Source organism: Nothoprocta perdicaria, unplaced genomic scaffold, assembly GCF_003342845.1.
Source record: "Nothoprocta perdicaria isolate Ctin4 unplaced genomic scaffold, notPer1 scaffold_185, whole genome shotgun sequence".
In the NCBI taxonomy this organism is placed as follows: Eukaryota; Metazoa; Chordata; class Aves; order Tinamiformes; family Tinamidae; genus Nothoprocta; species Nothoprocta perdicaria.
In genome coordinates this window covers 27,247-55,105 of record NW_020455038.1, presented here as the reverse complement: position 1 = coordinate 55,105, position 27,859 = coordinate 27,247, and the positions used below count along the sequence as shown (strand labels likewise).

Sequence of the window (27,859 nt, the reverse complement as noted above, 5' to 3'; positions counted from 1 at the left end):
GCTGTCCCTGGCACTCATCTGTAGTACATGAATGGAGCTGGGTTGAATTTAACTCAGGTAAAAGACTAGGTCCACATTGTCAAGCAAGGCACAATGTTTTTATTGTTTTCTCTTTTAGGTATCCTGTTGGGGAAGGATCTTGATAGCCGTAAGATGGGAAGGGCTGGGGAGGGAAACGAATATCAAAAACAGAATTGCAGGTGCTTGCTATAATGAGCACACACAGTAAAAGTCTTATTTTTCTTAGTTAACTTTTGCCGATCCATGTAATGCTCACTCTGAGACTGCAGGCCTGGTATATTGACGACTGCTTTATATTTAAACTGGTATTTATTCCTTTCCTCTTAGCAAGAATTACTGGACCTCAGGGGTCCTCACTGGATTTCCTCTGACTTAGTCTGAGAAACTGCTCACTCTCAGTTTTTCAGTTCATTTATTTGTGCCGTTTTGTCTTTTTTTTTCTATCTGTTGCTGGTCAGAACTTACTGAAGCTGAAAGACATATTGATGAGTCCCATTAGTTACAGCAAATATTCAAGCATTGTAGATAGAGTCTGTAAAACTCTATTGGTCTAATTTTGGTCTTCCAAAGAGAAAACAGTGCTGTTTGTTGGTGAGCAAGAAAATTCTTTCATGGATGGATTTGCAGTGATATTTCAGTTCTCTGACAGCGAGGGGTGTTAATCCTAAAACCACAACTTGTTTCTCTGCTGGGGATAGGGGATCATCTCTGAGGAAGGCATCACAGCAGCTGCGTTTCTTGTTCTTTGCAGTGAGATCATCTCATCTAGATGCGCAGCCTGGTATACCAAGCTATCTGTGGCAGGCAGTTGAGAAAGCTTCAGAATACCTTGCTGGTACTAAAGATTTTTTGCTGAGAAACATGTTTTCCATCTGCTTTTCTTTGAAGTCTCAGCACTGAAGAGGAAATCTGAGGTGTGGCTGCAGGGATGAATGTTTTGAAACGGAGAGAGATGGTGATTTCCTGGAAATTTCACAGAGGAGGAGGAGCAACAGCCTGGTGGACAGCAAAGACCTCCTAGTCACTACAGAAGCTGTTACCTCTTCAGTCGAGACTGAAGTTCAGAGCCAACAGCAGCTTTTTCAGCAGCACCCGAGACTGTAGAAGGATGTGATGAATTTTGACTTGCAATATCCCCACACCAGAGTGCTGGTAGCTTGGTGAGAACACAGTATTTCACTGGATACTGTAACAAGAGAAGTAAAGGCCATTGCCAAATCTATTACGCAGGGGCTAGCTATAGAGTTCAAAGGAAAAAAAAAAAAGGCTTCTTGCTACCTATTTTTATATGATTCTACATCTCACATTCCCTCTCCTACTCCCCGTCTTCACACTCATCACCTCTAGCAAAAGCATTAACCCAGCTGATAAATTTCTGAGCTCAGTAGGCAAGTCTATATTGCCTGTTTGGATGTGGAAGGCAAAAACATATTATCAAGCAGGTTGGGACAGCCTGCTGTCTAAAATCATGTTCATTTTTCCTATGTGCCTTTCAAAAGCTGCAAAGACAACTCCTGACAGACAGTTCAACCAATCAGCTTAATTACAAACTGCAAAAAGAGTAATCTTAATTGCCATCAACTAACTTGCTGCAAAATTGTACAGTCTTGCTCAAATTAAAGCACAGTTCTCAGTTTGTTTTGGATGACGTTCAGTGTAATTGTCCTGGAGCCAGTTTTTGGACTCCTGTCTTTTCTATCATACCTGAGAATAGTGAAGGATTGTGGAGAGTCAGTAATAAAATAGCACAGGCTCCCAGGTACTCTAAGCTGCCACTGATGCATTTCCAAGGGCAGTGACAGTATTATCACATCCTCTGAATCAGACAGCATAAGAGGGAACTTTTTCTCATGATACGCTTGGCAATTCTATCCAAAACTGCCTTCCACCTAAACATCGGCTACCTCTTTGTCCTCACACCAGTCTTTTTCATTTTGAATCTGATGCATTTATTGATTCTTAACTGACTTTGCAGTTACTTGTCCCTTGCAATTATTTTCCTCTCTTGTCTGATTTGAGCTTTGCTCCGATTGTTTAGGTTGCATATTTGAGGCACTCAGAGTTTCACAGCCCAGCTGTGCCACCAGCTCCCTGTGTGTCTCAGTGGTCTGGTATGAATAGACTAGGCAGCCCATGCTGGTGCTGCTCTAATCTGGTCTCCACGGTCTGGGAAATATGTGATGCCCTTTAAACATGCTGATACAGCCATAAGAGAAGCAGGTGTGGAAGCTGAATTTATGTAGGAATCTCCAATACAGTAAACTTCAAGTCTGATGTCTAGGCACAAGATATATAAGAGCACAAGTGAGGATGAAGCACCGAGTTATAGAATCTATGGTTTGGTTTCTTCAGCTGCTCTTACCACAGAAAGAGCATTTTTAAATGACAAAAAATACAAGGCCTATGTAATTCTTTGTTTCCTTAACTAGATTTTTAAAAAAGCAAGCTTTGTTCTCTATCAGATGTCCCAGTGAAGAAATTAGTGAGATTAATTTCTTATGTAACGTGAGATTTTTCTTTCTGTGACACATTTCAATTTGTTCATCCAGCAAGGTGAGAAGCACTTTGGGTTTTGCATCCTTTCTTTCTTGACAGCAGCGCACTAGGTGTGTGTAACCGTGCACACTGCAGTTCAGAGTCTGGGCAGTTCAGGTGGCTACAAGCTCTCGTAGTTCACAGTCTTTCAAGACAAAATGCAACATAAACTTGCTCATGCAAGTATTCAGCAGTTTTAGCTTGTGGTACTTCTTTTTGAAAAACTCCTATTCATGTTGTGGTCTTCTAAGAAAACCACACACTATTCTAAGATTTGTGGCTGTAAATTAGTGATTTTAGCCTTAGATTGCCTATTTGTCTTATGTGGACGGTGTTACGCTGTATCACCATTCAGTAACTATTGCAAACCTACAGTGCTATTTTTTTCTATAGAGACCAGTCACAATGAGAGCTTTAACCTCAGAGTGAGAGGATGTGATGGTAAGCCTCATTATCTAAGATTTCAGTGGGTTTATATTTTCCTTGAACAATTCTTTAAAAAGCCCTATGCTCACATCCAGATTGAACTGAAGACTTCAGACTGGAGTAAGATGGTTTGTGAAAGAATCGCTTGGGAACATGATGAAAATCATCCTAACTGYAGTGATTCTGATGCCTCAGACATACTTGTTTGAAAGTTTTAATTCTTCGAGCTGGTAAGCATTACTCCTTGGAAACCCACACTTGGCAGCTGAAGCTCTGCAAAGCTTTCTCCTCCTGACTTTGATTCGATTTTTGTGTATCTCCACTTGTAGGAGCAGAACATGTGGAAACACTGGTGCCCAGGCTCATAACTTCTTAAGTGTCTTGGACTCCCAATTTCACTATGCAGTACCATTTAAACACATTTACACTAAGGCCAAGTAAACTGTAGTTGTGTGGTAGCTGAACAGATATCGTCATCTAGCTCTCATTTTAATCTTGGGACTAAAATGGCCTGATGTAACATAGCAATACAGGAAGACAAAAATTCCCCAGTCTGCTAATGTTCATTCAATTAACTTTTRGCATGTGTGCAGAATTTTTTGAATGTTTAAGATTTTGACATGTATTTTAAGTACATTGGTTTAAAGGCAGTAATTCACAGCATGACAGATTTGATGAGCACAAATACTTCACAACTATTGCAGCAGTTAATTCTGCTGCCACCTGAATACACAAAAGAACAACAGATAGGTAAAGTCATTCAAAGGCCTTTAGAAATGGAGTTTTTATGATACTGTAAGGAAAATATGATTTTTCCCAAATTACCTGGAATTTAAGAAGATTAATCTTGAAAAAATGAAAGACACTTCAGTTTCCTACTAGTGGGTTGCGATCATCTTGTTGACTTCGAAGCTTTTTCTTGAAGATAGAGATGGAGGTGGAAGGTTCATAAAAAATACTCCAGATCTCAGTAGCAGTAGTTGTTGGGTGGGAATCTTCGATTTCAGTGGCAGATGATATCTGATGGGACCTAGAAAACAAGTGCTATTTCACTAGAAGTGTTAAGGTGTTTGGGAAGATGCTATTATCAGTATGTCTGTGTAACTGCTGTTATGGTAATGCCAGACAATTCTACTAAATCTGTGACACCTTTCGTCTGCCTGCTGCAACTATGAAGGGTTTAAGAGTGTTTATAGCTGTGGTTGCTTTTTTTTCTTTTTTTTTTTTTTTTACCAACATGATAATTCTATTATCAATTACTATAAATATGAATTTGTTTCCTTGTATATTTAAGCTACTTGGTGGTAAGTAAATACAACATTTAACATTTGTGATTTGTTCATAATTCTTCCATTTCATTTGAGAATTTCACTTGATGTAGGTGTAGAAAAAAGCTGTAATGAAATAATCTTGTTTTAATAGGTTTAAAATATCAGCTGGTTAAATTTTGTGACATAATACAGATTTTTCCAACAGAATTAATTTTGAGATTCATTTTGAAAGAAAGTATTATAGAAATTTGAAGGTTTTTATTTTTACAAACTATTAACATAATTTGACCTCTTCCAATGAATTTAAGTGATTGATTACTTATTTTTACTGGAAAGTTTAGAAATATGCTTGTTTTATATCTTCTTTGAATACACATATAGGTAGCATATAACTTGGTTCTGAATACAGCAAATATGACAGTACCAGCAGGCAGGAAAAGGAAGGAGACCTGTACTAGTACAGAGCTGAGATTCTTCAAGGACAGGTTTGCTCCATACTCACTTCATGGAAATGTGAAGAAATATCTTTGCCAATATGGCTGTAACACTTAGGATGAGGAGTGCTGTGAGACCATATATTGTCCATTCTGTGGGAAACAAAAGGGAGGAAGGGAGGACTCCTGGCATATTAATTTATTTACACTTTTTAAAGGAAGAATATTACAGAATAGAAACACATAGCTTTTTGATGCTTTATTCATAACTGTGATTTGTGGATAGCTTAGACCTTTAGCAAGCAACTGGCAGAATGACTAAGCATGTTGGGTTTTTCCTCCCTTTTCTGAGTCTACTGAGACTTCTAATCACTTTTCCTGCTGTTATTTCACTGCCTCTCATAAGTGGTTCTTAGGAACCACTTAGGAGCTGGAAACATAATATTTGAAATATTTTAAATAGAGGGGATCTCTATTTTAAATAGAGGGGATCTCTGATTTCCAACTATTATCACTTCTACATTCAGATTTCCACTCCTGGCAATAAGAGGTAAGAGCAACTCAAGATGGGAAACAGAACTGCGACAAACACAGCTCCCTGGATGGTGTTGTCAAGCCCTGTAGCTACTGGCACAGCTGAATACGGGCTGGCGCCTTCAGAAGTCCTAGAGCTCAAAGCAGCAGTTAGAGAAAGTCACTCCCCCACTCTCCAGCCTCTTCTTCAATGCAAAGATTGTTCATGATGATTTAACAGGATTTTTGTACTGCCCAAAACCCCAAGGGGCAGTTTCATCTCATCTAGATATGTCCAAGGTAGCTTTACAGGAGACAAATGTAGCATAGCTTTGGTTAACTTGGACTCTCACCTGGGCCAGTGGGAATATCTGGCTTTACGGGCGTGCTCTGCTGCTCAAGCTGAAAGTAGGGATACCAAAATTCATACTATTATCAGCAAATAATTTAGCTAGTTTGGGTAAATGCAGCTGATCTCCATCATACCCTTGGACTTCACAATTGGGATGCAGATGCACCCTGAAGACTACAGATCTGTTAAGGGTGTCTGTACCAAGACTGAAGAGCAGATACCCAGAAATATTTAAAGATAGGACAAACCAGTTGTGATATTTTAATAATACACTTCCAGTTTCCAATTATTTGCAACTCAGAAATTTCTTGGATGATGTGGTCTCCTGATTGTGATTTCTAGATCTAGCTCTAGATTTATAGTTCTCAGTAGCATTATTTCCACCCAATTAACTTGCTTCATCATCATCATCTAGCCTTCTTTGTAGCACTACTGCAGCTTTTCAGGAGGAATGGGGCTGCATACAGCCTTCAAGCTATTTTAAGACCCTGTAAAAACTTGCTTGTTTTTCAAAAGACTTCATCACCTCTACAGCATGTGCTGGTCACTGAAGTGAATAATGCTGGTTATGGTAAGGAGGCTGCTCTGAGCTGCCATTTCATTTTACTACTGCAAAAAAAGGGTTTTTTTAAGAAAAGTAAACCCAACATATTCCGAATATTTTTAAATGATTTATTGCAAGAAGTAAGCTTTGAAAAGTAATAGCATAATTAGCTATTATTAGACTAACTGCAACTTCCAGCAGCTATTCATAAGAGGATCCATGGATCAGATAATGTGAGGGAGCAGTAAGAAGGAACAATGACTCTACATATTTTTTCCTATTTAAACATTCCCTTGTAATATTACCAGGCATGGAACTGCTAGGATGACTTGGGCTGGTTGTGATGACATAAAGTATCTTTGATGACCGGGCTGCATTGATGCTGAGATTTGCTTTTTCATTTATCTTCTCTGAAAGCGTCTGATTGATTGGAATTTTGTTTTCATGCATATTGTCTTTGATAGCTGCAAAAACAAGTGTGAGTATATTAACCGCTTCTTAACAGATTAAATATAAACCTACAGATTAATGTAAAGACTACATTTTGTGTTTGTAACCAGGCTTTTGCTTTTCTTCATTTTAATTGGAGAAATCCAATAATCTAATGGCATCTGCTGCCAGAAAACTCCTAAAAACTATATTTGTACACAAGTACAAATACATTTGTACACAAGTTGTACACAAACTCCTTGTACTACACCAAGTTGGATTTTCAGGGAATTCTCATGGAAGCTAATTGTTTTTAATACCAGCAGGTACAGCTGAAGACCTAAACAATTTTTTCCTGATGTCTTGCTGGAAAACAGAATAGACTATTGGAAATATCAGAGATGAACCAAAGATGTAGACGGACTATGACAGTTTTTCTTTTTCAACTTTGCTATTTTCAGACCTATAATGATGAGAGGTACAGGATTGGATTTTGGAAATTTTAAAGTTCTCTTGTTTATAACATACCTGATCAGAGTATTCAAAATTAAGAGAAATTTTAGCAGCAGCTTTTACCCACTGAGCAGTAAGACAGATGAAAAACCCGTAGACTTAAAATACTTGCTCTTTCCTTCACATCAGAAACCACATGTGTGAATTAGAGGTTTTAACGGCACACTGAAAGTTAGGAACAACAAATTTAGCTTCTTACCTCTGTATCTGATGGCAAAACCCTGGGCTTGATTGATTTGATCTGAGAAAAAGTACAATATGACAAAATCCAAAGAGATGTTAAAGGAGTGGGGAGGCTGGTTACTGCCATTAAAACGAGCTAGGACATGATGGGTGTAGCCATCCAACAACTCCACCATATCTGCAGCATCTTTGATTTCAAAAAGGACAAAATTGAAGTGGATCTGAGATGCTCCTGGAACTTGTATGGTCCAGTAACAGACTCTGTCTGTGCCATATAAGTCAGGAAAATCTGGGGAGTAGATCACAGCAGTAGCAGAAGTGTAATTCCCTCCACAGGCACCAGTAAGGGCTATGAAGAGAGGGAAGACAAAAATGGGGGGAGGGGGGAGAAAAAGAAAAATTGTTGCAAGTTATACATGCATTATGCACAACTTCTGCAGTCAGTGCATTCTAAGATGCAAATCTTAGAATGGCTTCAAGGCAGAGACATAAATACAGTCTTATGTATGCAGAATACATAAATCCTACATTGGTTTCTCCGTCTTTCTCACCTGCTGAAGTTATCTGACTGTATTTGCTGCCTTTKAAAACCTTCAAAATCCAAATCAAAGCTGATCTGTAGGTCTCATTGGCAGAAGAAAGGAAAAGATATGGAATATTACTAGCTGGATAGATGAGGGGAGAGCAGTGGATGTCATCTATCTGGATTTTAGCAAGGCTTTTCACACCACCCCTCACAATACTCTGCTGGGCAAGCTCTGGAGGTGTGGGATAGATGAATGGACAGTGAGGTGGATTGAGAACTGTCTGGATGGCAGAGTTCAGAGGGTTGTGATCAGTRGCACTGAGTCCAGTTGGAGGCCTGTAGTTAGCCACATCCCCCAGGGGTCAGTTCTCATTCCAGTCCTGTTTAATTTATTCATCAATGACCTGGATGAAGGGATGGAGTGCTCCCTCAGCATGTGTGCTGCTGATACCAAATGGGCAGGAGTAGCTGATACCCTAGAGGGCTGCACTGCCATCCAGAGAGATCTGGACTGATTGGACAACTGGATGGTGAGAAACCTCATGAAGTTCAACAAGGGCAAAGTGCAAGATCCTGCACTTGGGGAGGAATAACCCCAGCCAGCAGTACAGGCTGGGGACTGACCTTCTGGAGAGCAGCTCTGTCGAGAGGGACCTGGGCATCATGGTGGACAAGAAGTTGACCACGAAGCAGCAATGTACCCTCATGGCCAAGAATGCCCAACGGGATCCTGGGCTGCATTAGGAAGAGCGTCTCCAGCAGGTCGAGAGACGTGATCGTCCCCCTATACACAACCCTGGTGAGACCACATCTGGAGACGGTGTCCAGTTCTGGGCTCCCTAGTGCCAGAAGGATGTGGAGCTGCTGGAGAGAGTCCAGCACAGGGCTACGAGGATGATCAGGGGCCTGGAACATCTGCCCTATGAGCAAAGGCTGAGAGAGCTGGGCCTGCTCAGCCTGCAGAAGAGAAGGCTGAGGGGGCATCTGATAAGTGTATACAAATACCTCAAGGGAGGGAGTGAGGAGGATGGGGCCGGCCTCTTTTCAGTTGTGACCACTGATAGAACTAGAGGAAACAGCCACAAACTGAAGTTCTGCAGGAACTTACGGAAACATTTCTTAACAGTGAGGGTGACAGAGCACCTGGATCAGGTTGCCAAGAGAGGTTGTGAAGTCTCTTTCTCAGGAGATCTTCCAAACCCACTTGGACACAGCCTGTGCCACATGCTCTAGGTGACCCTGCGTGTGCAGGGGGGTTGGACTAGATGATCTCTAAAGGTCCCTTCAAACCTTAAGGATTCTATGATTCTATTTTTACTTAGAGCTGCTAATACAAATTATATGGTCTTCTTTTCTCTGAAAATTTKTTAATGGAGGCCTATGAGAACATTCAGCTCAAATTAAAATAACAAAAGTGATATCTTTATTTTTTGCTTTTCACTAGTCTCTGAGAAAGAACTTTAATAAATACAAGTTAAAAAGGAGCTGTGGAAAAGAGAAAAAGAACTAAAAGTGTGCCAGAAAAAAATATGAAAGCACTTCTCTCTTTTTTTTATGGAGAAAGGCCTGACCTCACCATAGCAGCAAACCTTACACTTCAGTGCTGTGCTATGGAAAAGTCCATAAAGGAACTGAAAGAATCTGAAAGAATGAGAAATACTGCGTAGAGGTGCTAAACTTCACAGATGAATTTGGCACTTACACCACCCTAACAGAATGCTGAAATGATAGAATTTAAATTTGACATTTAGATATTTGGTCAAAGATATTACATTTGGCTGACCTGTTTGAAATTACTGAACTGCAAGATGTTCCAGAAAAAAAAAAAAAAAAAAAAAAAAAAAAACCAAAGCACAGCAATATTAACAAAGAAAAGCAATAATTAGCGCTCCACCATTGCCTAAAAAAGTACAGCATCTTCCCATTTAGGAGGCCACAAGCAGAATGAAAAAGAGAATACAGAAGTATGAGGGCACATACTATTGCAATATTGAAAGCAACTGAAATGCTCTCTAGGAGAGAAGAACTTGGAAAAAAGTGAGCAAAACAGCAAATTCCCTCAACTGAAATACCTTCCTCTCTCACTACTTGAGAACCCTAGTTTTACAGTAAGATGGTGGCAGGCTTGGATGTGTGTTCAAAAGCTGCAATATGATGCCTGTTTTATTCCAGAAAGTTCACAGAAACACTTTAAAAGTAGATCCTACATCAGAGGCAGATACGATCTGAGAATCCATGACATAAGTACACACTGTGGACTAATGCGGTCCCCAGCTGTACTGGCAGCCTATGCTGTAGCCAGCCATCAGGGTGCTCACACCTTCCAGCTGTGGCGATACACAACTGGCGCTGGCAGATGTACTGGAAAGGAGTGAGGAAGTGAGGAGGTCCATGTCTATGAAATTATGAAATCATGATGGTCCTAATGGTGAGCTGGCTGTACACCCTGCTGCTCTCACAATTCTATTGTGTTGCTTCATGTGTGTTACTGGCTTTTGGCAATTCTCACCTGGCTTAATTAAAAAGACAAAATAAAACATTTTTTTTTCACACAATGAAGTTGAAATTTTACTCAAGATGTCTTACTTAATTGTTTATCTATGTTCTGGGAAAACCAGTTCTGAAAGAGCCTTTCTACAACATGCTGTTTGTGCAGGATAAGTTAGCACCATTTGTGGGAAAGTAAGATACAATCTCTGGTGCATAAGTCAGCTGCCTGAACAGGCATCATTTTCTGGAAGAGCTATCTCATACTACTAATGTCTGCAAATTATGTGCAGAAGGGAACACAGCTTTCTTTTATGCTGAATTTAGGTGTCTTGTTCTTTTGCATGCAACCGTTCTCATAGCCTTTAAAAACCTTTCCCCCAATTTGTTGAACACTTGAAGCCTCTCCTTTGGGAAAGGTCAGCCCCTTTCAATACTTACTGTCAAAAAGAATGACTCTGCCATCCCCACCACAAGGCTGTGTATGGTCTCCAAAGCAAACACTGTTGCATTCCGTACTGGCTGCCTCCCCATATCTCCAGTAGTCAGGATTATTTCCACAGAAACAGGCATAACCTGATTCCATGCCTGCAAACTTTGACAAAAAAGATGAATAAGATTTCAATAAGATTTCAAAGGGCAACAGAAGTAGATTGCACGAGCAAGAAAGTCGATATTAGAGCATGTGTCCTTTGGAGAAGAATGATTAGTTGGAGGCCCACCATTAACTGTACATTTGAGCTGTTAGAATGCCACTTCAGGCTAGAGAGGGATGAAAGGCAGTAGAGCATCCTGTCACTCATAGATACAGTAAGCATAAACATAGAGTCTTACATAAAGTCATAAACTGTAAACATACAGTCTTCTGGCACACAAAACTATTAGTATTAGTATTGCTATTGCCCAACTTGCTGTGGATGCAGAGAAGGGGCTCCCTGAAGTGGGAGTGAGGCATTAAACATTCTGGACTTCCTGAAGAAAAAAAAAAAGGCGGGAGGGGGGGAAGAAGTTTAAAAAAAAAAAAAAAAAAAAAAAAAAAAAAAACGAGTATGGCAGAGGAGTCCAGGCAAAATCTTTGAAAAGATTTTGTAACTGCACGTCAAAAGAAGTCACCTTGAATTGCTGACGTCGGCAGGAACTGATGCATGTTTGTATAGTAAGTTTATTGGAGGTTTCGGTGGTGCCAGTCAAGGGTGGTGGCTCTCCATGGTCCTTGAAACAGCCTAGATTCCCTGGCACTGGCAAGAATAACAGAGAATAATCATTTCAAAGGTGTGCCTAGAAACATCAAGACATAGGTATGTACTTTATGTACTATCTAGTTCCTGAGGAGCTCTCTGTACTTTCCAGTATTGTTGCTGCAGTATGAGAAATATTACTCTTTTGTCATGTTTTCCAAACATGGCCAAGGATAGAAGACAGGCAGTGAAACAGCATCACATCATCTAAAAATACACCTCCAATACTCTGTGATTGACGGACAGTATATAAATGCCTGATTCATCTCTCCTGACAGCAACAATTAAAAAAAAAAAAAAAAAAAAAAAAAGATAAGGATGTTCAGAACTTTTTAAGTGTAAGTTTGGTTTGTGTTTTTTTGTGGGGGTAGGGGATAGGAAGAGGGAATAGAGAAGTGTTTATTTGAACAATGTGACATTAAAGAATATGATGTGTGTTAGACCATCAAAACAGTGTAGTTCTCTAAAGGAGACAGCTAGGAAGAACACCTAAATTGATTCAGGATGGTGCTTGTTAAGTTTTATGGGAGGGAGTGTATATTTACATAGGAGAATTAAATGAGATTCAGAACAAAAATTTTAATATGAATTTCAGGTATCATATTTTAAAGTATATACAAAGAGTTTTTAAAGGATCTATATTTCCCTTTAAAAAATACATTTATATTACATCAATCCAGTGTTTCAAGGCTCTGGTTACAGTGGAAGATCAGAAAGATATTTTTCCCCTTTCAATATATAATTTGTCCTCTGTTTTTGTTTTCTTTTGTTTTTGCACTTTCCTTCATTACAGTGGAATCTAGCTGTAACTACCAGAAACAGGATGTGGGGTAGAATATACTGGTGTGCTAATGGTATAAAATTATGCTTTTGTATCATTGGCACGTCTCCTCACATACTTTTGGATTTAAATCTGTCACCATCTCTGTGGTCAGGTGAAATTTTTTCCCCATGCCAAGTTGACAGGGATTATTACCATTCCCTAACCTCCACACTTCTGCATAGGTATGTGATGCAGTCCTATATCAAAGTTTAATGACTCCATCATCCTTTAGTTCACTACCCAGTGCACTGATGAGGTCTCTGAACTCTATACTAATGTCTTGTGGCATGGCGCAACTTCTTGTTTTTGACTCGCGGATAGTTTTGGGGGAAATGTTTTGCAGCCTCTAATGACTGATGATAGCATGTGGATTAGATGTCTTGTGGTTCTTTTTGAACTAGTTGTCTCTTGCACAGCTGCCTCCTTCTGAGAAAGACTGGACATGATGAGGCATGCAGCTCTTTTCTCTGTCAGCTAACCTATATGTTAGTGTACTGACTATTACTCTACTTTCACATAGAAATAATGGGACTGCAATGATTCTTCTTTGTAAAGAGCAGGCTTGTACAGCAGTCATGAAAGCATCTTATTGCATTATGTAAGTCGCAGTTCTGGGGTTTCTTATACACATCCACCTGTAACAGGAATTCAAATAATGACCTCAGTTCAGAAATTAGAGTAAATATGATCATATTCATAAGGAACATGATTATAATATCACAGAGAAGAATAAAGGAAATAAAATAGTGGGGAAGAAATTTTAAGTTAAGGTTTTTTTTTTTTTTTTTGAATAAGTGGATAATGTTGCTTCAAATATTAACAAAATAGCTGTTTTTGAAGGATGATACAATTTCAACTTTAGTTGCTTTCATGGAGCTATGCTCTGATATGCCTTGCAGCAACATGTTTCTAAGTACTCAGATCTCAGGTTACAGACTAATTTAACACTCTGCTGGGGATTTTTACTTGGAGTCCCATCCCAGCTGAATACAGCTGGGCAGATAATTCTCAGAGAGCTCAGTTTTCTGTACTGTGCATGACTGCACATCCCAGCAAATGCTTCTTATATACCAATCTAGCTCATTTTACCCAGGAGACTCAGGATTTTCTAAAAACATATATTAAGCTTTTTTTTTTTTTTTTTTTTTTAATAGCTTTTTTGGTGAGAACCTTCAACTCTGTCTCCAGAGAACTAATCCCTTAGTAACTTTCACATTAGAACACCAGTAGAACACCAGACTTAGTCACTTGAACAGTTCTTACATTTTGCACCTAAATCAAGGACTCCATTTCAGTAATATCCTAAAGCTAAGAAGCCTCTTCAGTGTCCCAGGGGTATTTTGACTTTCTCATAGATAGCAAACAAAAATAGCATCATGGTACTTGGAATAGGTCGTCGTTCATGAAAAAGCTTAAATCTACCTCAACATAAACATAAAACAAGATGGTGTACATTTATATATGTAGAACAACTCCTAAAGAAAAGGCCCTGGGATCCTAGTGGACAAGGAGCTGAACATGAACCAGAAGAATGCCTGGGAGCAAAGGCAGCCAGCAATAACCTGGGTTGTATTGAGGACTGCAGCCATACATAGAGGGTAGTGCCCTTACTCCGGATTTACCTTTCAACCTGGAATATCCTCCTCTTCTGTGTATAAAGAAATAGATACTTATATATCGCTCTATAAAAATATACATACTATTCTGAAACTTGAGAGTAACGGAGAATTTATAGTATATCTAGATATATGTTATACACACACACAGAGGAAATTTGTTTTCAATAGTGAAATCATCTTTTCTTAAGGGATCCCTATGGGCTATAAACATGGTGATGCAATTAGACAGCGAGTCTTAGTTTCATTTCTGTGTGTAAACTAGCCTTTCCTTTGAACTTCAACCTGACTTCATCTGCAAATAGACCATAAAAGCTACAAAAAGCTGCAACATTGCAATTGAACTTTCTAAAGGATTCAGACACAGACATGTTATAAATTCTCCACACAAGATGTAYATATTCTCTCAGGCCTTGGTGCTGTCTTTTCGTCTTTCACTTTTTTTATGTCCATTCCAGCTGTCCTGGAAGACAAGCCTTTAACAAGAGGAGAGGTAGGAAAGGACAGACTAAGCTCCTACTGGGATAACTACCATATTCTTCTGTGATCATGACCATCTAGCCTCAATTAACACCRACGGGCTATAAACAACATGTTTACAAATGCAGAGTAACAGAATGCTTTTCTAAATGAAACATTTACTACCAAGCAAGAATATTAGTGAACTTGAGACATGATAATAATTACTGCCTATGAAAACTTTTCAGCTCTAGAGTCTTAATTATCATTACAGTGAACTTTTATATACGCAAATATCTCTGTAATTAAGACGTTTCATATTGACAGTCTTATGCTGAGATTATGTGAGCATAGCTGGTTTAGAGTTAAATTATTCTCCAGATACACATCTTTTCTAGCACTAATGATGTGAAAGCAGCTTGTATGAGATAATTTTTRTCTTCTCCAATAATTTCAAATAGGGTTTCTTTTCACAGTTACTTTCCTCTTCAATCATAAAACTCAGCTTTATATTATGCACGTCACAAGACTCATTCTGAAGGTTCTGCGATTTGTCATCAGGCTTACTGAAAAGAGAAAATCAGGTAAAGAATAGAAGTTTTTCTCATTTGCACAACTGTGTAAACCATGAGTTTTGTATTAAGACTTGGAGGGGCTCACAATGTAGAGTTTGCTCTAAATTGCTGCAATTCTTTTCTCCAGTATCCAGTTTCAGAGCAATGCTTGAAACAGCTGCTACTGGTCAAAAGGATATTTCATAAATTTATGTCTGCATTATCTGTGCAAATAAGTGTCCAAGTTTAAATCTTCTGTTCCCCACCACAGAGAAAATGAACAAGACTGGTTTCGAAAGGATCCTTCGTGCAAAACAGCTGGAGTAGAGAGAATTTGCTTTCCAACATTTTTACTGGTGCCAAGTCCAGAGAATTTGTTAGCGGGTGTAGACTTTAAAGAAAATGCAAACTCTGGAATTTTAGACTAAGATAAATTTCTTTCTTAGTAAGGACAACTGCTTGGACTCTTAGTATATACATGAGTGAAACCAAAACAAGTAGTTTGAGAGTACTTGTATAAATGAAGCCAGTAAAGACATCAATGTTTAGATTTAATAAAATTTACATATGGTTGTTTGTTGACATGCAAAACTGGAATGTTTCTTAAATACTTAGCCTTTTTAAAAAAAATATATGTTTCTTAGAATTTTATCTTGGAGCATTCATGAATTAAGCATTGATAGGAATAATGAAAAAAGAAGCAYGCTTGGAATTAGATGGATAATACAGTACATTAAGAAATCTAAGGGAGAGAATTAGAAGAATATTTTTGTGGCAACTCATGTCAGATGACTTCTGTTTGGGTGACTGGCTTACAAATTGTCTGTTTTTTTTTTAAATCTAATTTGTGCTTTCAATAGCAATGCTATATATATGCACATGCAAGCAATGGAAGTCCATTCCAGACCTACAAAGCAGAATATTCTCTTCTGTTGCCTTTATTTTTTTAAACAATTTTGTGTATTTTTTGTGTTATGCACATTAAGCTATCATCCATCTATAAACTAAGTTTCAAATAATGGCTATACATGTACCTTTTAAAAATTATTTCCTATTTGCTTTTGAATTTTGAAATCTTAATATATGAGTGACCTATCTCTACAGATTCAAGAAACCAGCTGTATTTCAGATGTTCTTGCATTTTATTGTGAGTAATATAATCCATTAATTCAGACAGAAAATGGAAAGAGAAGCAGTGGAGGAACTTACATACAGTAATTTTGTCATTAAATTTTGACCATTTAGAAATATTGCTTAGTCTGCAAGTGGAAATAAGATAATTGGCCTTATCCTAGTTCTTGTTGAGAAAATCACTACCCACTGTTATATAACTGCAAGTCTCTGTTCAACAGAGATGCAGGCCTAAAATAATTACATGGTGCTCTTACTTCGGCATGATGGAATCTCACAATACTTCCAATATACTCCATCCTCGTGCTCTGCAATGTAGCACCATGGGCTGACATCTCCATCAGGATTCCTGAGATAAAAAAATAGACAGAGTAAGCAAAGAGTCATCATGTATTGTAAAAGATCACATGAAAGTCAGCTTTACTAATCTTAAGTTTCAGCACTATTTTTATTTTAATTCTTATTGAATATTTAACTAACTGGGCTTACATACCAAGAATAATGCAGACGTTTGGCAGAGGTACACATAACTTTGGTTACTATAGTACACAGCAAGCACAAAAGGTTAGTAAATTCTGAAACAAACTTTTTTTTCCCCATCTGAACTCTCTTTTTTCCCCCTCTAACTTTAAAAGTGCGGATAAGATACAGAGAGCAAGGGGAGGATTTTTAGCAGCATGTGCTAAGTTCCTTAGATGTCTAAACCTGGGTCCTGCCTAGGTACAAACACATTTTCCAGCCTCAAGTTTTCTATATATAATACAAAACCATATGCCTGATAAAGATTTAGGGAAGATGGAACTCTTTTCTTCCCCCTCAGTAAGGTTGAATCAGTATCTTTCAGTGATCTAATACATTGTCTGGTTGAGATCACTGGTTATTTGTCCATGATTATTCATTGCTTCTGTGTAGCATCTTTTACAAATGCACTCCTAAATATTCTTTAGTTTAATTAAAGTTTTGTTTTCATATGCACTTTTAAAAGCTATGTACATGAGAAAGAATAGTTTAACAAAATAAATTGTTATTCTGGACAGTGGGGCAGAACTATGATTCTGTATCTAGGGCTAGAATTAATAATTTTATCATGCATTTTGGCATCCTTTGTATAATACCTCCTACAGTGAAATATTAGTTTGTCTACATGTTGTCACTGGAATATGTTATAAATACTTTGTGTGAGGTCCAGTTTTAGAACTGCCAGAGATATTTTTGGTCAAACAGCTGAATATTGGAGACAGCTGGTGAGCTGAGTTCAGTTGATTAAAATGGCAAAGCTGCTGCTGCTGCTCAGGCTTTCAAACACACTGGTGAAAGCAGCTGAAGTAAAAAGCCCAAGATTAGAGTACTATGAATTTGGGTATAGTATCAGCAGTTCTAGTGGCTAAAGAAAGTAGGAATATAAAAGCAACTGATGGATGATCATCAGTAGTGATGTACTGGAAATAAGACAATTTTCCTCACTTTCACAGCTACAGGACATTTTAATATGATTAGAAGTCTTTGCCTTAGACCTAAAAAGTGTACAATTAGAAAAAAATAGAGTGTGTTTCAGAATTTCTGACATCTTCAGTCTGCAAAGTTCAGTCCTGGGTACAAAAAAATTTAGCAAAACATTAAAAGGCACTTCCATCTTAACAAGTTATTTGACAGAAAAGAAAGTATTCCAGGTAAGGGACTGATATGGAGAGATAGCATCCTTCTGATCAATGCTTTGAAGTACAAAATAAGATTATTCAAATACTGTCCTTAAAATTAAGCTTCAAAGTAAAGTTGATCATGTCTTAAGTCTTGTGAGATATGTGTTGCCACTGAGGAGAATCTTGTCCATTGTCAAGCAGGAAATGATTATCAGAGAAATAGATAAATCAGTGGTATTCTGACTCACAAATCTTAGACATGTTTTGCATACTAAAGATATGCTGAGACACTCTTCAAACAGTGACTTTCAAAACTATTTTTCAACAGAATGTGAACTTAAAAAGCCATCACTTAGGATCACCTTTCCATACATCTCTGAGAATATGCCAGAGTCAGCTGATATATAGTAAAAGAAGAAAATGGTCACACGTCCAGCCAAACTCAATCTTGAAGAAGGAAATTAGCCTAAAAGAATTAGATTTTAAAAAACGGCATTTGACATTGCTCAGAATTCTATACCAGATTATAGGCTTTTTGCTCCATGTAACACTTGTCAAATTCTCACTTGCTAAAATGAGAATTAGTTACAGGAAAACTATTTTGATAGAAATAGCTATAGAACTCTAATAAGAATTAGTTGAATAACAGGATTATTAACGTCCAGTTTGTTTTGCACATTCTGCCTCTAGTATGATGTCTGACATGTTCATGGACATGTATCGCTTTGCATTAGCATAAGTATTAGCAGGCGACCACTGCCAAAACAAAGACACTCGTTTGTCTACCTGGGATACTGCCACACAGCAACAAACAGAATTACTTTCTTGATTCTGATATTTGTATCACAGTGGCCTCTAGCCTTTCGCTAGATCTGTATCAGTTTGCTTCCTGAGACACATCTCTCCATGTCGTAAAGACCTTTATGCTTTTGGTCTTGTTGGGCTGAGGCAGCAGAGGGCTGTAAGAATGACACAAAACGTTTTTGGTTAAAGCAATTCCTCCTGTGATCAGGTAGCAATCTGAGACTAGACAGCTTGGTAGGTTTCGATGGCTTCCAGGCCACTTTCACAGAAGAATGTCCAACTTTAGGGAGTTTCTCTTTTAATTGGGTAGTAATTTTCTTTGCTTTTACAAGATGCTGAAGTGATCCAAAGAAAGTCAATCCAGAACTTGACAATAACAAAATCAGGCTTCTGGACGAGGCTGAAAATCATGATGGTTCAGACGCTTCTACAAACATTTCCTAGTGCCTTTTTGCTCCTGACTTGAAGTGATTTTGTTGTGTGTTTGTTTACATTCCACCTTAATTAAGCAATGACTAATCTGTCTCTGTTATGCCAGATTACAGATTGGTTATATATTATCCTAGATGAGATCTGGATTCCTCTACTAATTGTGCTTGTATGTTGAATGAAGGATCCAGGGTACTGACCATAAGGTAAAACAATGTCTATTTGATATCCATGTCTCTGACATTCTTCACTATATAATGGAAAATTCCCCAATTTTGTGTCAACTGCTTAAAGTAACACTGGGTATAGAAGCAATGTAAGTAGCAATGAGACACTCCTTACCTGCAGTAGTTATGCTCTCCAAGCCCTCCCTCCCCATTGGGATATTTCAAAGTATTATAGGGATGCTCAAAGGTCTCATTCCAAAAAAGACAAGGTTTCCCTGCATACTGGGCCGTCTGGTTCTGAGTGCCACGATAGTCAGCCCCATTTGCTGTATAACATTCTGGGAAGAAATGGAAAGAGAGAGAGAGAGAGAGAGAGAGAGAGAGAGAGAAATGTATGTAGGTTTGCTGTTTGGCTGGCCCCCATTCTCCCACCCCCAAAAGCCTAGTTTCCTTTTACTACAATGCTTTCTGCATTCTTTAGGCCCTTAAAGCTGCTTTCTGGGATTTACATATTCTCTCAGAGCCAAATATCTCTTGAGGGGGGAATACTGATTTCATTATTTATACTAAACATTGTTTAAGGTGCTTATCAATTATGTCTGAAAAGTGATTAATAAAATTAAAATACATTTTCTGAATGAGTATACTACATTTTGCACTGTTTTCCTGGTTAGGTTGAATCTGTAAATTGTAAATTTTCCAAAAAACAAGATTAGGTGATGTTATCATCCTGCCATTTATCAGCATATTACTGAGTTCTCCTCTAGTTTCAATACATTTGTGATCCTCTGTACTTTATAAAGTGAAAGACTGTTTTTAGGCATGACTGGCAAACCTTCACATCATGATTTAGAAAAATAGTTAGATATGTTAGGGATATTTTTTCCTCCAGCCTGAATTGCTTTACAAAGGGATTTCATTATATAGAATATATAATCATGGTACTGTGATTTGCCATTACAGCATTTATTTTGTTCAAATTAAAGCTTACAAGTCAGTATTTTTCTGCTTTATTCATATACCTTCTCCCATTTATGTCTTCTTCCCTTACATCCTAATATTCATTAAACTGGATTTTTCCCTAAAAATATATTATCTGTAATTTTCCTAGAAATACACAATCTTATTTCTCATGCTTCCTCATTCTTCTGTCTTATTAATGCCATTTTCTACAAATAAACTAGAAGCAATATTTACTAAAATCCACTCAGAAATTTGAGGAATGCTGTAATACCTGACTGTTATCTGGCACACACATTAAACAGAAGCTTATGTCAGTCTGTTTCAGGCTCAGCTAAGACTGGCCATGTTTTAACTTGCAGTAGCAGCTGCTTTGCATTTTGATGTTCAGCTTTTTTCTTGCTCTTTGAATAGGTTTCCTTCGAACTTCAGTGCAGCAGGAATTAAAGTATATCCTGTTGCATGAGAAGAAGAGCCAGAAGTGCCATCATGCCTTTTAGCTATAATATACTATTCTCCAGACAATAAGTAGCTGTAACACTGTCTCTTCTGTTTTTTTTTTTTTTTTTTTTTTTTGCTACTGCCAGGAGATTTGGAAATGTGCCAGGTGACTCACAATGACAATCCATTGACTTTGTTATCATCTATATGTGGGAGGGCAAAGGGATAGGATATCATATAAAACCATTGATTACCCCAGCAATACTGAAATTTAAAATACRTTTAAATTATGGGCTCTACTAGCTATTATCAAATTATATAAATGCTTGATTTCTTAAAGGGAAGTTGTTAGAAATTTTTCTTTTTTTAATGAATAATCATAATCTTGCTGTACTACAAGAGTGCAGATTTTTCAAGTAAATATTGGTTTACAAAAGAATCAAGATTTCAATGCTAATTTTATTTTTTAACTTGAACTTTTTTTAACTAGTTAGTAGTTAACTAAATAGTTAACTAATTAATTAATTAGTTTTTACCAAGCTAGAGTTGTATATATTGTACTGTTTTCTCTAAAATATCTGGGAAAATTGATAAAGATCCCTGAGCATATTCATTATCTTGGCAGTAAGTAGCTGCTTTAATTTAGAATACATATTGATTTCTCTGTATTCTGCTGCATAACATGCAGGCACTACCTTASTGACCTCACCATGCCATTAATATTAAGGACATGGTGAAGGTGAGAAGCGAAGGTCCCACTGCAGACAGACCACAGCCCTTTCCACTTTAGACCCACAGCTGCTCTTTCAAGACAAACAGTCTAAAAGATTCCAGAAAATAGGTTGGGACCTCTGCTCCACAGCTACAATGATTCTGTGAAGAGATGTGCTTAAAATATCCAGCAGATTGATCTCCACAAACTAAGCCAGGAAAGAATCATCTGAATAAAATAATCATAAAAAGGTGGACTGAACAGAACAGATAAAACTCAGGGTTACTCCAGTTACTTGCTTTCTCCTTGGTAGATTATGATCAATTAGGAGAGAAAAAAAAACAAACACAAAACAACAACAACAACGAAACTATCTTAACTGGTCTGTCACCCACTGGATCTTACTAGCTTGTATTGGCTGATACGCCCATACCACTTGCGTTACAGAAACTTTAGCTTCAAACACAAARTCAGAACAGAGACCCAAAGATATTAATATCAGTTATTTGAATTAAAAAAAGCTCTATTCCTTAAAGTTTTGTAAGACTACAGCATACTTTGATAGAACTTGTGCAACCTAACAGTCTTCTCTGGCCAATGAAGACAGCAAGAAAAGAAGATATACTTTGTGGAAGTTACTGCCGAGAGCTTCCTAGAAGAAAAGGTCATGGAGAAAACTATGCCCACTCAAATTTTGAAGTCTCTGGGCTCCTCATATTTCTAAGATCCTAGTTAGCTGGGTTTCAGACTTAGTCTGAAGTAGAGGTTTGTGTCACACCAATGAATAATCCTAAAGTGTCCTAAAGATGATGTCTGTCACTCTGTTAACCGCCTAATGACTCTGCTGTTTCTACTGTTTCATGAGGGTATCTGCAAATAGAATTAATCAGAAATAAAACCACTGCAGAGGTTTTATTCATGAAAAGCTTGAAAGCCCAACAGGTCTTGTTCAAGATAATGTTTATGGGCCTGTGTGAAAACACAGGCTGCAATGTACTGTCAGGGTCGTTTTTATTTCAGTACATCAGATGCCACAGTTCAAAAAAAAWTTTTTTWAATCATTACTGAGAGTAGACAAGTATTGAGTGGCAACTGCAAGTAAGAAAAAGCAAAGAAATAAGCCTTATGATGGCTATCCACCATGAATGATCCGTGTGCAATACAGGTTCACAATTAGTTTCATTTGAGCCAGATCAACGTTTGGAAGATCAAACAGCAGCTGTAATATAAATTTTTTCCATCTGCCTTGATTTCTTCTTCGATGTAGGGACCTTACAATGATCATTTATGTCTTTGTTATGTCAAGACTGCATGGATGCCTGCACTCCACATGGATGCCCCTTTAGGATCATTTGAAAAATTAAGGTAGTGCAGAATTATAGCCATACTGTATGAACCACTGAAGATAAAACACTGAAATTTCAGAATATGTATTGGCTGCCAATGATTTGGTAAGATGGAGTTCCAGTTATAGTATTCTTTTGTAGTATCCTCAGGTACCTCAGAAACTCTAATTTCATGATGTGTAATCCAAGGTAGAAACAGTCTTTTTTTGCAAAGTTAATTTAATAAATAAATAAATAAATAAATAAACCCAAAGCAAACAAAAATAACACTCCAGCTATCTACTTCTCAATCATTCTTCCCTTTCTGTCTGACAAGGATGAAATTTTATCCATCTTTTAAGAATTCTTCAAAGCCTACCTTTTCTCAAAGACCTTTATTTAGTCACATTGCAAATTTCAGACTAAAGAAATGGAAGTTTCAGAATGGCTTAAATGACATCTTAGAGTGCTCTTTCTAGCTTTTGAGTGAGTTTATTAGAAAGTTCAGAATGACAAATTAATGTAACTGTTTCACCAAAAACAGAAAGATTCTTGATTAATTTGTTCGCTTTACATTTGGGAAGCTACTTGGAGCTATGCCTTGCTGTCAGAGAATCTGAAGTTGATCACAATTGGCCAGAAATGACCCTACTAGCCACAGCCAGACAAGAAGCAAGGTTTTCTTTTCAGAATCTGAAGATTAAAGGATAATACAAAGTGAAAGAAAGTGGCTGCCATTTATACCTTAGGTTTCATTACAGTGATATGAATCGAGAATACTAAATGCTCTGTAAGGCTCCAGCGAGAGATAAAGATTCCTGTAATGCACCTGGTATAACTGCTTGCTCGGTTATCACTTGTTTTTCTTGAAATCTTTCAGAAGAGCAGACAAATGCTTGAGCAGAATTTAAGAATTTGGAACTAAAGGTGTCAGATTTGATAACAGCTAGGTGTCACTTGCTTAATGCACATGCTTGCACTGTTTTAAGAAAAGTTTCAAGTTATTTCCAGTCTATCTAAACTGCTTCCAAAGTTCTTGTTCAAGCTTGTAATTTCAGCACTCCTCCTTAAATAAAAGCACTTTATCTAGGTGCAGATGGCAACAGTTACAGGCACTAACCAGATGCTGCAGTCTCTAATTTGATTGAAAGGGTATAATTAGACAGCAGAAACACTTCAATGAGAGAGTAACGCACAGAGGGAAGGACAGAAACCACTTAACTGATGCCAAGATACCCCAGCAATGAGAGGTAGGGGCCCATGGATGGAATAGGCAGAACACCAAATTACCTTCTTCAGATGAGAACTTTTTTTGTTTCCCTATGGACATACGAGTAGGGATTTTATTATCGTAGGTTGCCACAATTCTTTATGTGGGAACATTGATTAAAAACAGAAGCTGTAACGGGGGATCAAAGAGGGAAATATGGCTTCTGTGGTCATTATTAAAAATATTTTTAGCAGTAGAATGGTTTTCTTTGAAGATGCAATTTTAGTGATTGAACCAAAAGTTCATTTGCATATTTCCATCTGATTGGTCAGAAAAATCTCATTCTGTATTATACTATAATGCAAAATAGATGCTTTGGAGAAGTATATGACTCTTGTAGATCTCCCCAACTGAAAACCAATGCAGCATTTTTACATTTCACTATCTTACCATTCCAAGTGCTACCAATGGAACAGAAGTACTTAACAAAACTATAATGTTTGGATGCCTACACTATAATTGTAGAAAACTATGACAGCTGATATAAACTACAGAGTAAAAAAATCAGGAAAGAATCATCTATGTTTAAAAACATGATTTTCAAATTGCTAAAAATGTTTACCCATTTGTTAATTCACCCAATAAGAAACTGATATGATGTCAACAAGTTAGCTGATGATTTCTCCCTTTGCAATGTAGGGGTATTTTGATATAGTTTTAAAAAGCTCTCTCACTCTTTGTTTTCATAAGCACATGTATATACATAATCTTTTAAAATCTTCACATACAACCATTTTCTCTGCTCAGCACCAGAGGCTTTTTTTAGCATTGTCCCAAAGCAGAGGGCAGATGCAGTGCGTACCCACCTGACACTTTTTCAAACATCAACTTAAGCAGCTTGTCCACTACAGATGAGCCTGGGGATATATGGACATGTGCAGTCGCATATTTTTGCTCTCTAGCACATATGTCACAGTTCATGCATTGTTGCTATGTCTGCTATCTGTAAATGCTGCCTTTTTATTTATATAATACAAACACACTGTATTACCCACAGCTTTACAGTTGCCGGCTGGTCTTCAGACACAAAATGATAAATATATTTGACTTGTGATTCTTTACCTCTGCAAGTAAGAATGCATGATGTGACCCCAGAGGAATTTCTGTTCCTTAATACAACAGTTTGTTTGCTTTATGAAATTTTAAAATTGTTCTACCGTCATGTGCAGTACATTGCACAAGAGTCCCTTTTGAAATTTTACTAGAATGGGCCATGGCCGCTGTGTGGATGGAGACAGTGTCAGTCACACAATTATTATAGTGATATGACAAAGACTGCAAACTGTGCAGCCAGCTGCATGACAATTCCTGCCTCCTTTCCACTCCTTTAGTTTCACCCTGCTTAAATTCATTCACATAACTCTAGATTTTGAATCACACTCTCCGCACATGCAAACACAACACACTGAAGTGTCTGACTGACTGTTTCATTTTATGGCTAGTCAGAAATGCTGCTTAAAGTATTTCCAGGACAGCTGCTCAAGGCATATTAGGTCAAACTGCATCACTGCATCAGCAAAATATAAACAGAAAAGGGGTGACAAGAACGATAGGTGCTTTGTCAGAAATGGTTGAAGTACTAACCTAAAGGAAAGATTCAGCTGAGAAGGAAAACAAACACAAGACAATCCACTATTACTGAATGGGAAGACAATAGAGAAAGAAAAAAGACATTGTCAATCTTAGACATTCCTGATGGGCAAACTAAATGAGCTCTACAAATACAGAAACTGGAAGTGAGAATGTACTACATTAAGTACATAAAAAACATGTTTATTCATTGAGACTATAATTAGAGGAAGCCATTTCAATTTCACCAGCTTTGCAATATCAAGCTCATGAAATTCAGGCAGTCCTTTAATCATAGGCAGTCTATTTACTCACCTTTAATTTCATATTTGCTTATGAAATGTGGTATGACTCAAGTTTGAATGCTGCAAAGTTGAATGTTTGAATTAATAAAAACTGATACATGACTCCATCTTCACTGTTCTGTGAAATGTAGCACAGTATTAAGTACAAAAATGACCGTCAACTCTAATCGGTGTCTAATTCAAGTAAGTTTTTATCAGGCAATTCTGGAAGTCAAAATTTCTCTCTCAACTTGGGAAACGTGTTGCATTTTCAGACTACACTTTCTACAACACTATGAAATCTTGTATTCAATAAAGAAAAAAAAAAAAGGTGTTAAAAATACACCACAAGGCAAACTACCTTAATGAAGAAATTAATGTTTAGAATTCTGAAACACATGCTTTGCTTTAAGGGCTTCTTGGCCCAGCTCATCCTGCTTCAGTCAGGAAATTGGCAGTCATTCTGCAACTTGCTTAAGCATGGGGTGCATAACCCACACAAATAACAGTGCCTGATAGTACTATGAACAGACCCTTAGGTGAGATCCAGATTTGTTCTTCTCTGTGCAGCTCTCAGCCTGCCTAGATGCTTACCTGAAAGTATTCTTATGTTTTACTCCAGATAACTGAAGTTCCTTCTGAGAAAGGGTAAAGTTTACCTTTTGAGAACTCTCTCTGGCAAAAGGACCTTTTTTTTTTTTTTTTCCCCATGAAAGTCTGCTAATTATCTCCAAAATTAAGTGCATCTACAAAAACTAAAAGCTGATATTTCATTAAAATGTGATGACAAAAAGTGATTAACAAATTTTTCTTTACAGTAAACCACACACAACAAATTATGGGTTCATTTAATGAGTAAATCTATCCCTTAATCTACTATAAAGAATGATTTAAGGATTAGAATATGCAAAATGCTTGGTCTAGGAGGACCAAACAAGTCGGACCATCTACTACAGATGGTGAAAAGCAGGACTAGCGCGCACATGCAGAGAAAGGAGATGCTTGAAATCATCAGCAAGTGGGATGAGGAAAAAAGCTGCAAAGAAATTCTAAATGAAACATCACAGAAACCTCTCTGATAGGGAGCGACTTTTCGGGTTCCTGGGCTGACTGGCTGACTGGGTGAGCGCGTGTGCGGCCGGAGGAGTCCGTGTTTGACGGGCGCCGGGGCGGCGGCTGCAGAGGGCGCGGCGGCTCCCACCAAGCTCTGGTTCCGCCGTCTCTATCCTGTCCTGATGCCACTTGCGGTTTTGATAACCCCGTTTACCCACTCCCTTCTCCCTGTAGATGCCCCCGTGTTGCAGCCCTGCCTACAAAACCACTTCGACAAAGAAACACATCGCTCTTACTCTTACCTCACGTTTCCGCATGTTTCCCAAACTCCGCTCTTACCAAGCACCAGGAGACTCAAGAACAGCCGCACGCGACTAACAGCGCACGAAACTCCGCCGTGTAGATCTGCACGAGCAGCTACGTCCCGTGCACCGACTCGGCAGACGAGAGCGGCGTTGCCGCGGGCTCCCGGAGGTGCTGCTGGGCGGCGGAACCGGAGAGGGGGCGGCCGCGCTCCCGCTGTCGGCCCGGCCAGACACAGCCCTGACGCGCCGCGCTCGGTACCCCACTCTGTACCCCGCCCCGTGCCCGGCGTCACTCACCAGAGAGCAGCGGCTCACGGCAGCAGCTCAGCGCTAGCCCCGCCACGGTCAGGGCGGCGGCGAGCGCGCGGGGCTCCATGGCGGCGCCGCTCGCCGCGGCTCCGGTCAGGGGCGGAGGCGGCGGCCGGGAAGCGCGCTAAGTGCGGGAAGCGGAGGCCCTACAGCGTGTCCCGTAACTGCGCCCCGGCGAGGTGCCGAGTGGCAGATCAGGGATCCTATTACCAGCCATGTGACAGGAAAGGATAGAAACTAACACCCCAACCTGCTGCAGCGCCGACCGCTGAGCTACTGCTTTTGACCGTGACACGATGCGTCTGGGCTCCGCGGGGCCTTTCCGGCGCGCGGTGTCTCCTCCTCCTGCTGGCCTGCGCCCCGCGCTTGCCCGCGGCAGGGGCCAGGCAGGAGCCCGCCAGCCCCGCGGCGAGGCCGAGGGCTCCGCTGCGGCCGCCTGCTGTCCCGCCACCCCGTTGCCCTGCCCCCGTGGCCTGCTGTCCCGCCACCCCTCTATCCTGCTGCCTCGACGTCCTGCCGCCCCGCCATGGACAGGG

The 27,859-nt window shown here is 38.8% G+C and overlaps 1 protein-coding gene across 1 annotated transcript; it reads right to left on the bottom strand.

Moving 5' to 3' along the window:
* Window positions 1-27,390, bottom strand: KREMEN1 (kringle containing transmembrane protein 1). Its single transcript, XM_026036751.1, has 10 exons — window positions 27,312-27,390; window positions 19,271-19,433; window positions 16,313-16,404; window positions 11,348-11,472; window positions 10,676-10,829; window positions 7,238-7,570; window positions 6,402-6,560; window positions 4,756-4,840; window positions 3,808-4,012; window positions 1-1,207 (listed from the first exon to the last, which is right to left on the bottom strand). The coding sequence occupies exons 1-9, from the start codon at window positions 27,388-27,390 to the stop codon at window positions 3,850-3,852; spliced, it is 1,353 nt and encodes a 450-aa protein (XP_025892536.1). The 3' UTR covers window positions 1-1,207; window positions 3,808-3,849.
* Window positions 27,391-27,859: the final 469 nt, after the last annotated feature.

Excerpts from the sequence above, each read along its gene's own strand:
- KREMEN1 (XM_026036751.1), bottom strand. The coding sequence starts at position 27,390 with ATGGAGCCCCGCGCGCTCGCCGCCGCCCTGACCGTGGCGGGGCTAGCG. Across the intron at positions 19,434-27,311 it reads CCGTGAGCCGCTGCTCTCTG|AATGTTATACAGCAAATGGG; the intron begins GTGAGTGACGCC and ends ATTTCTTCCCAG. Across the intron at positions 7,571-10,675 it reads CAGAGTCATTCTTTTTGACA|CCCTTACTGGTGCCTGTGGA; the intron begins GTAAGTATTGAA and ends CTCTCTTCATAG.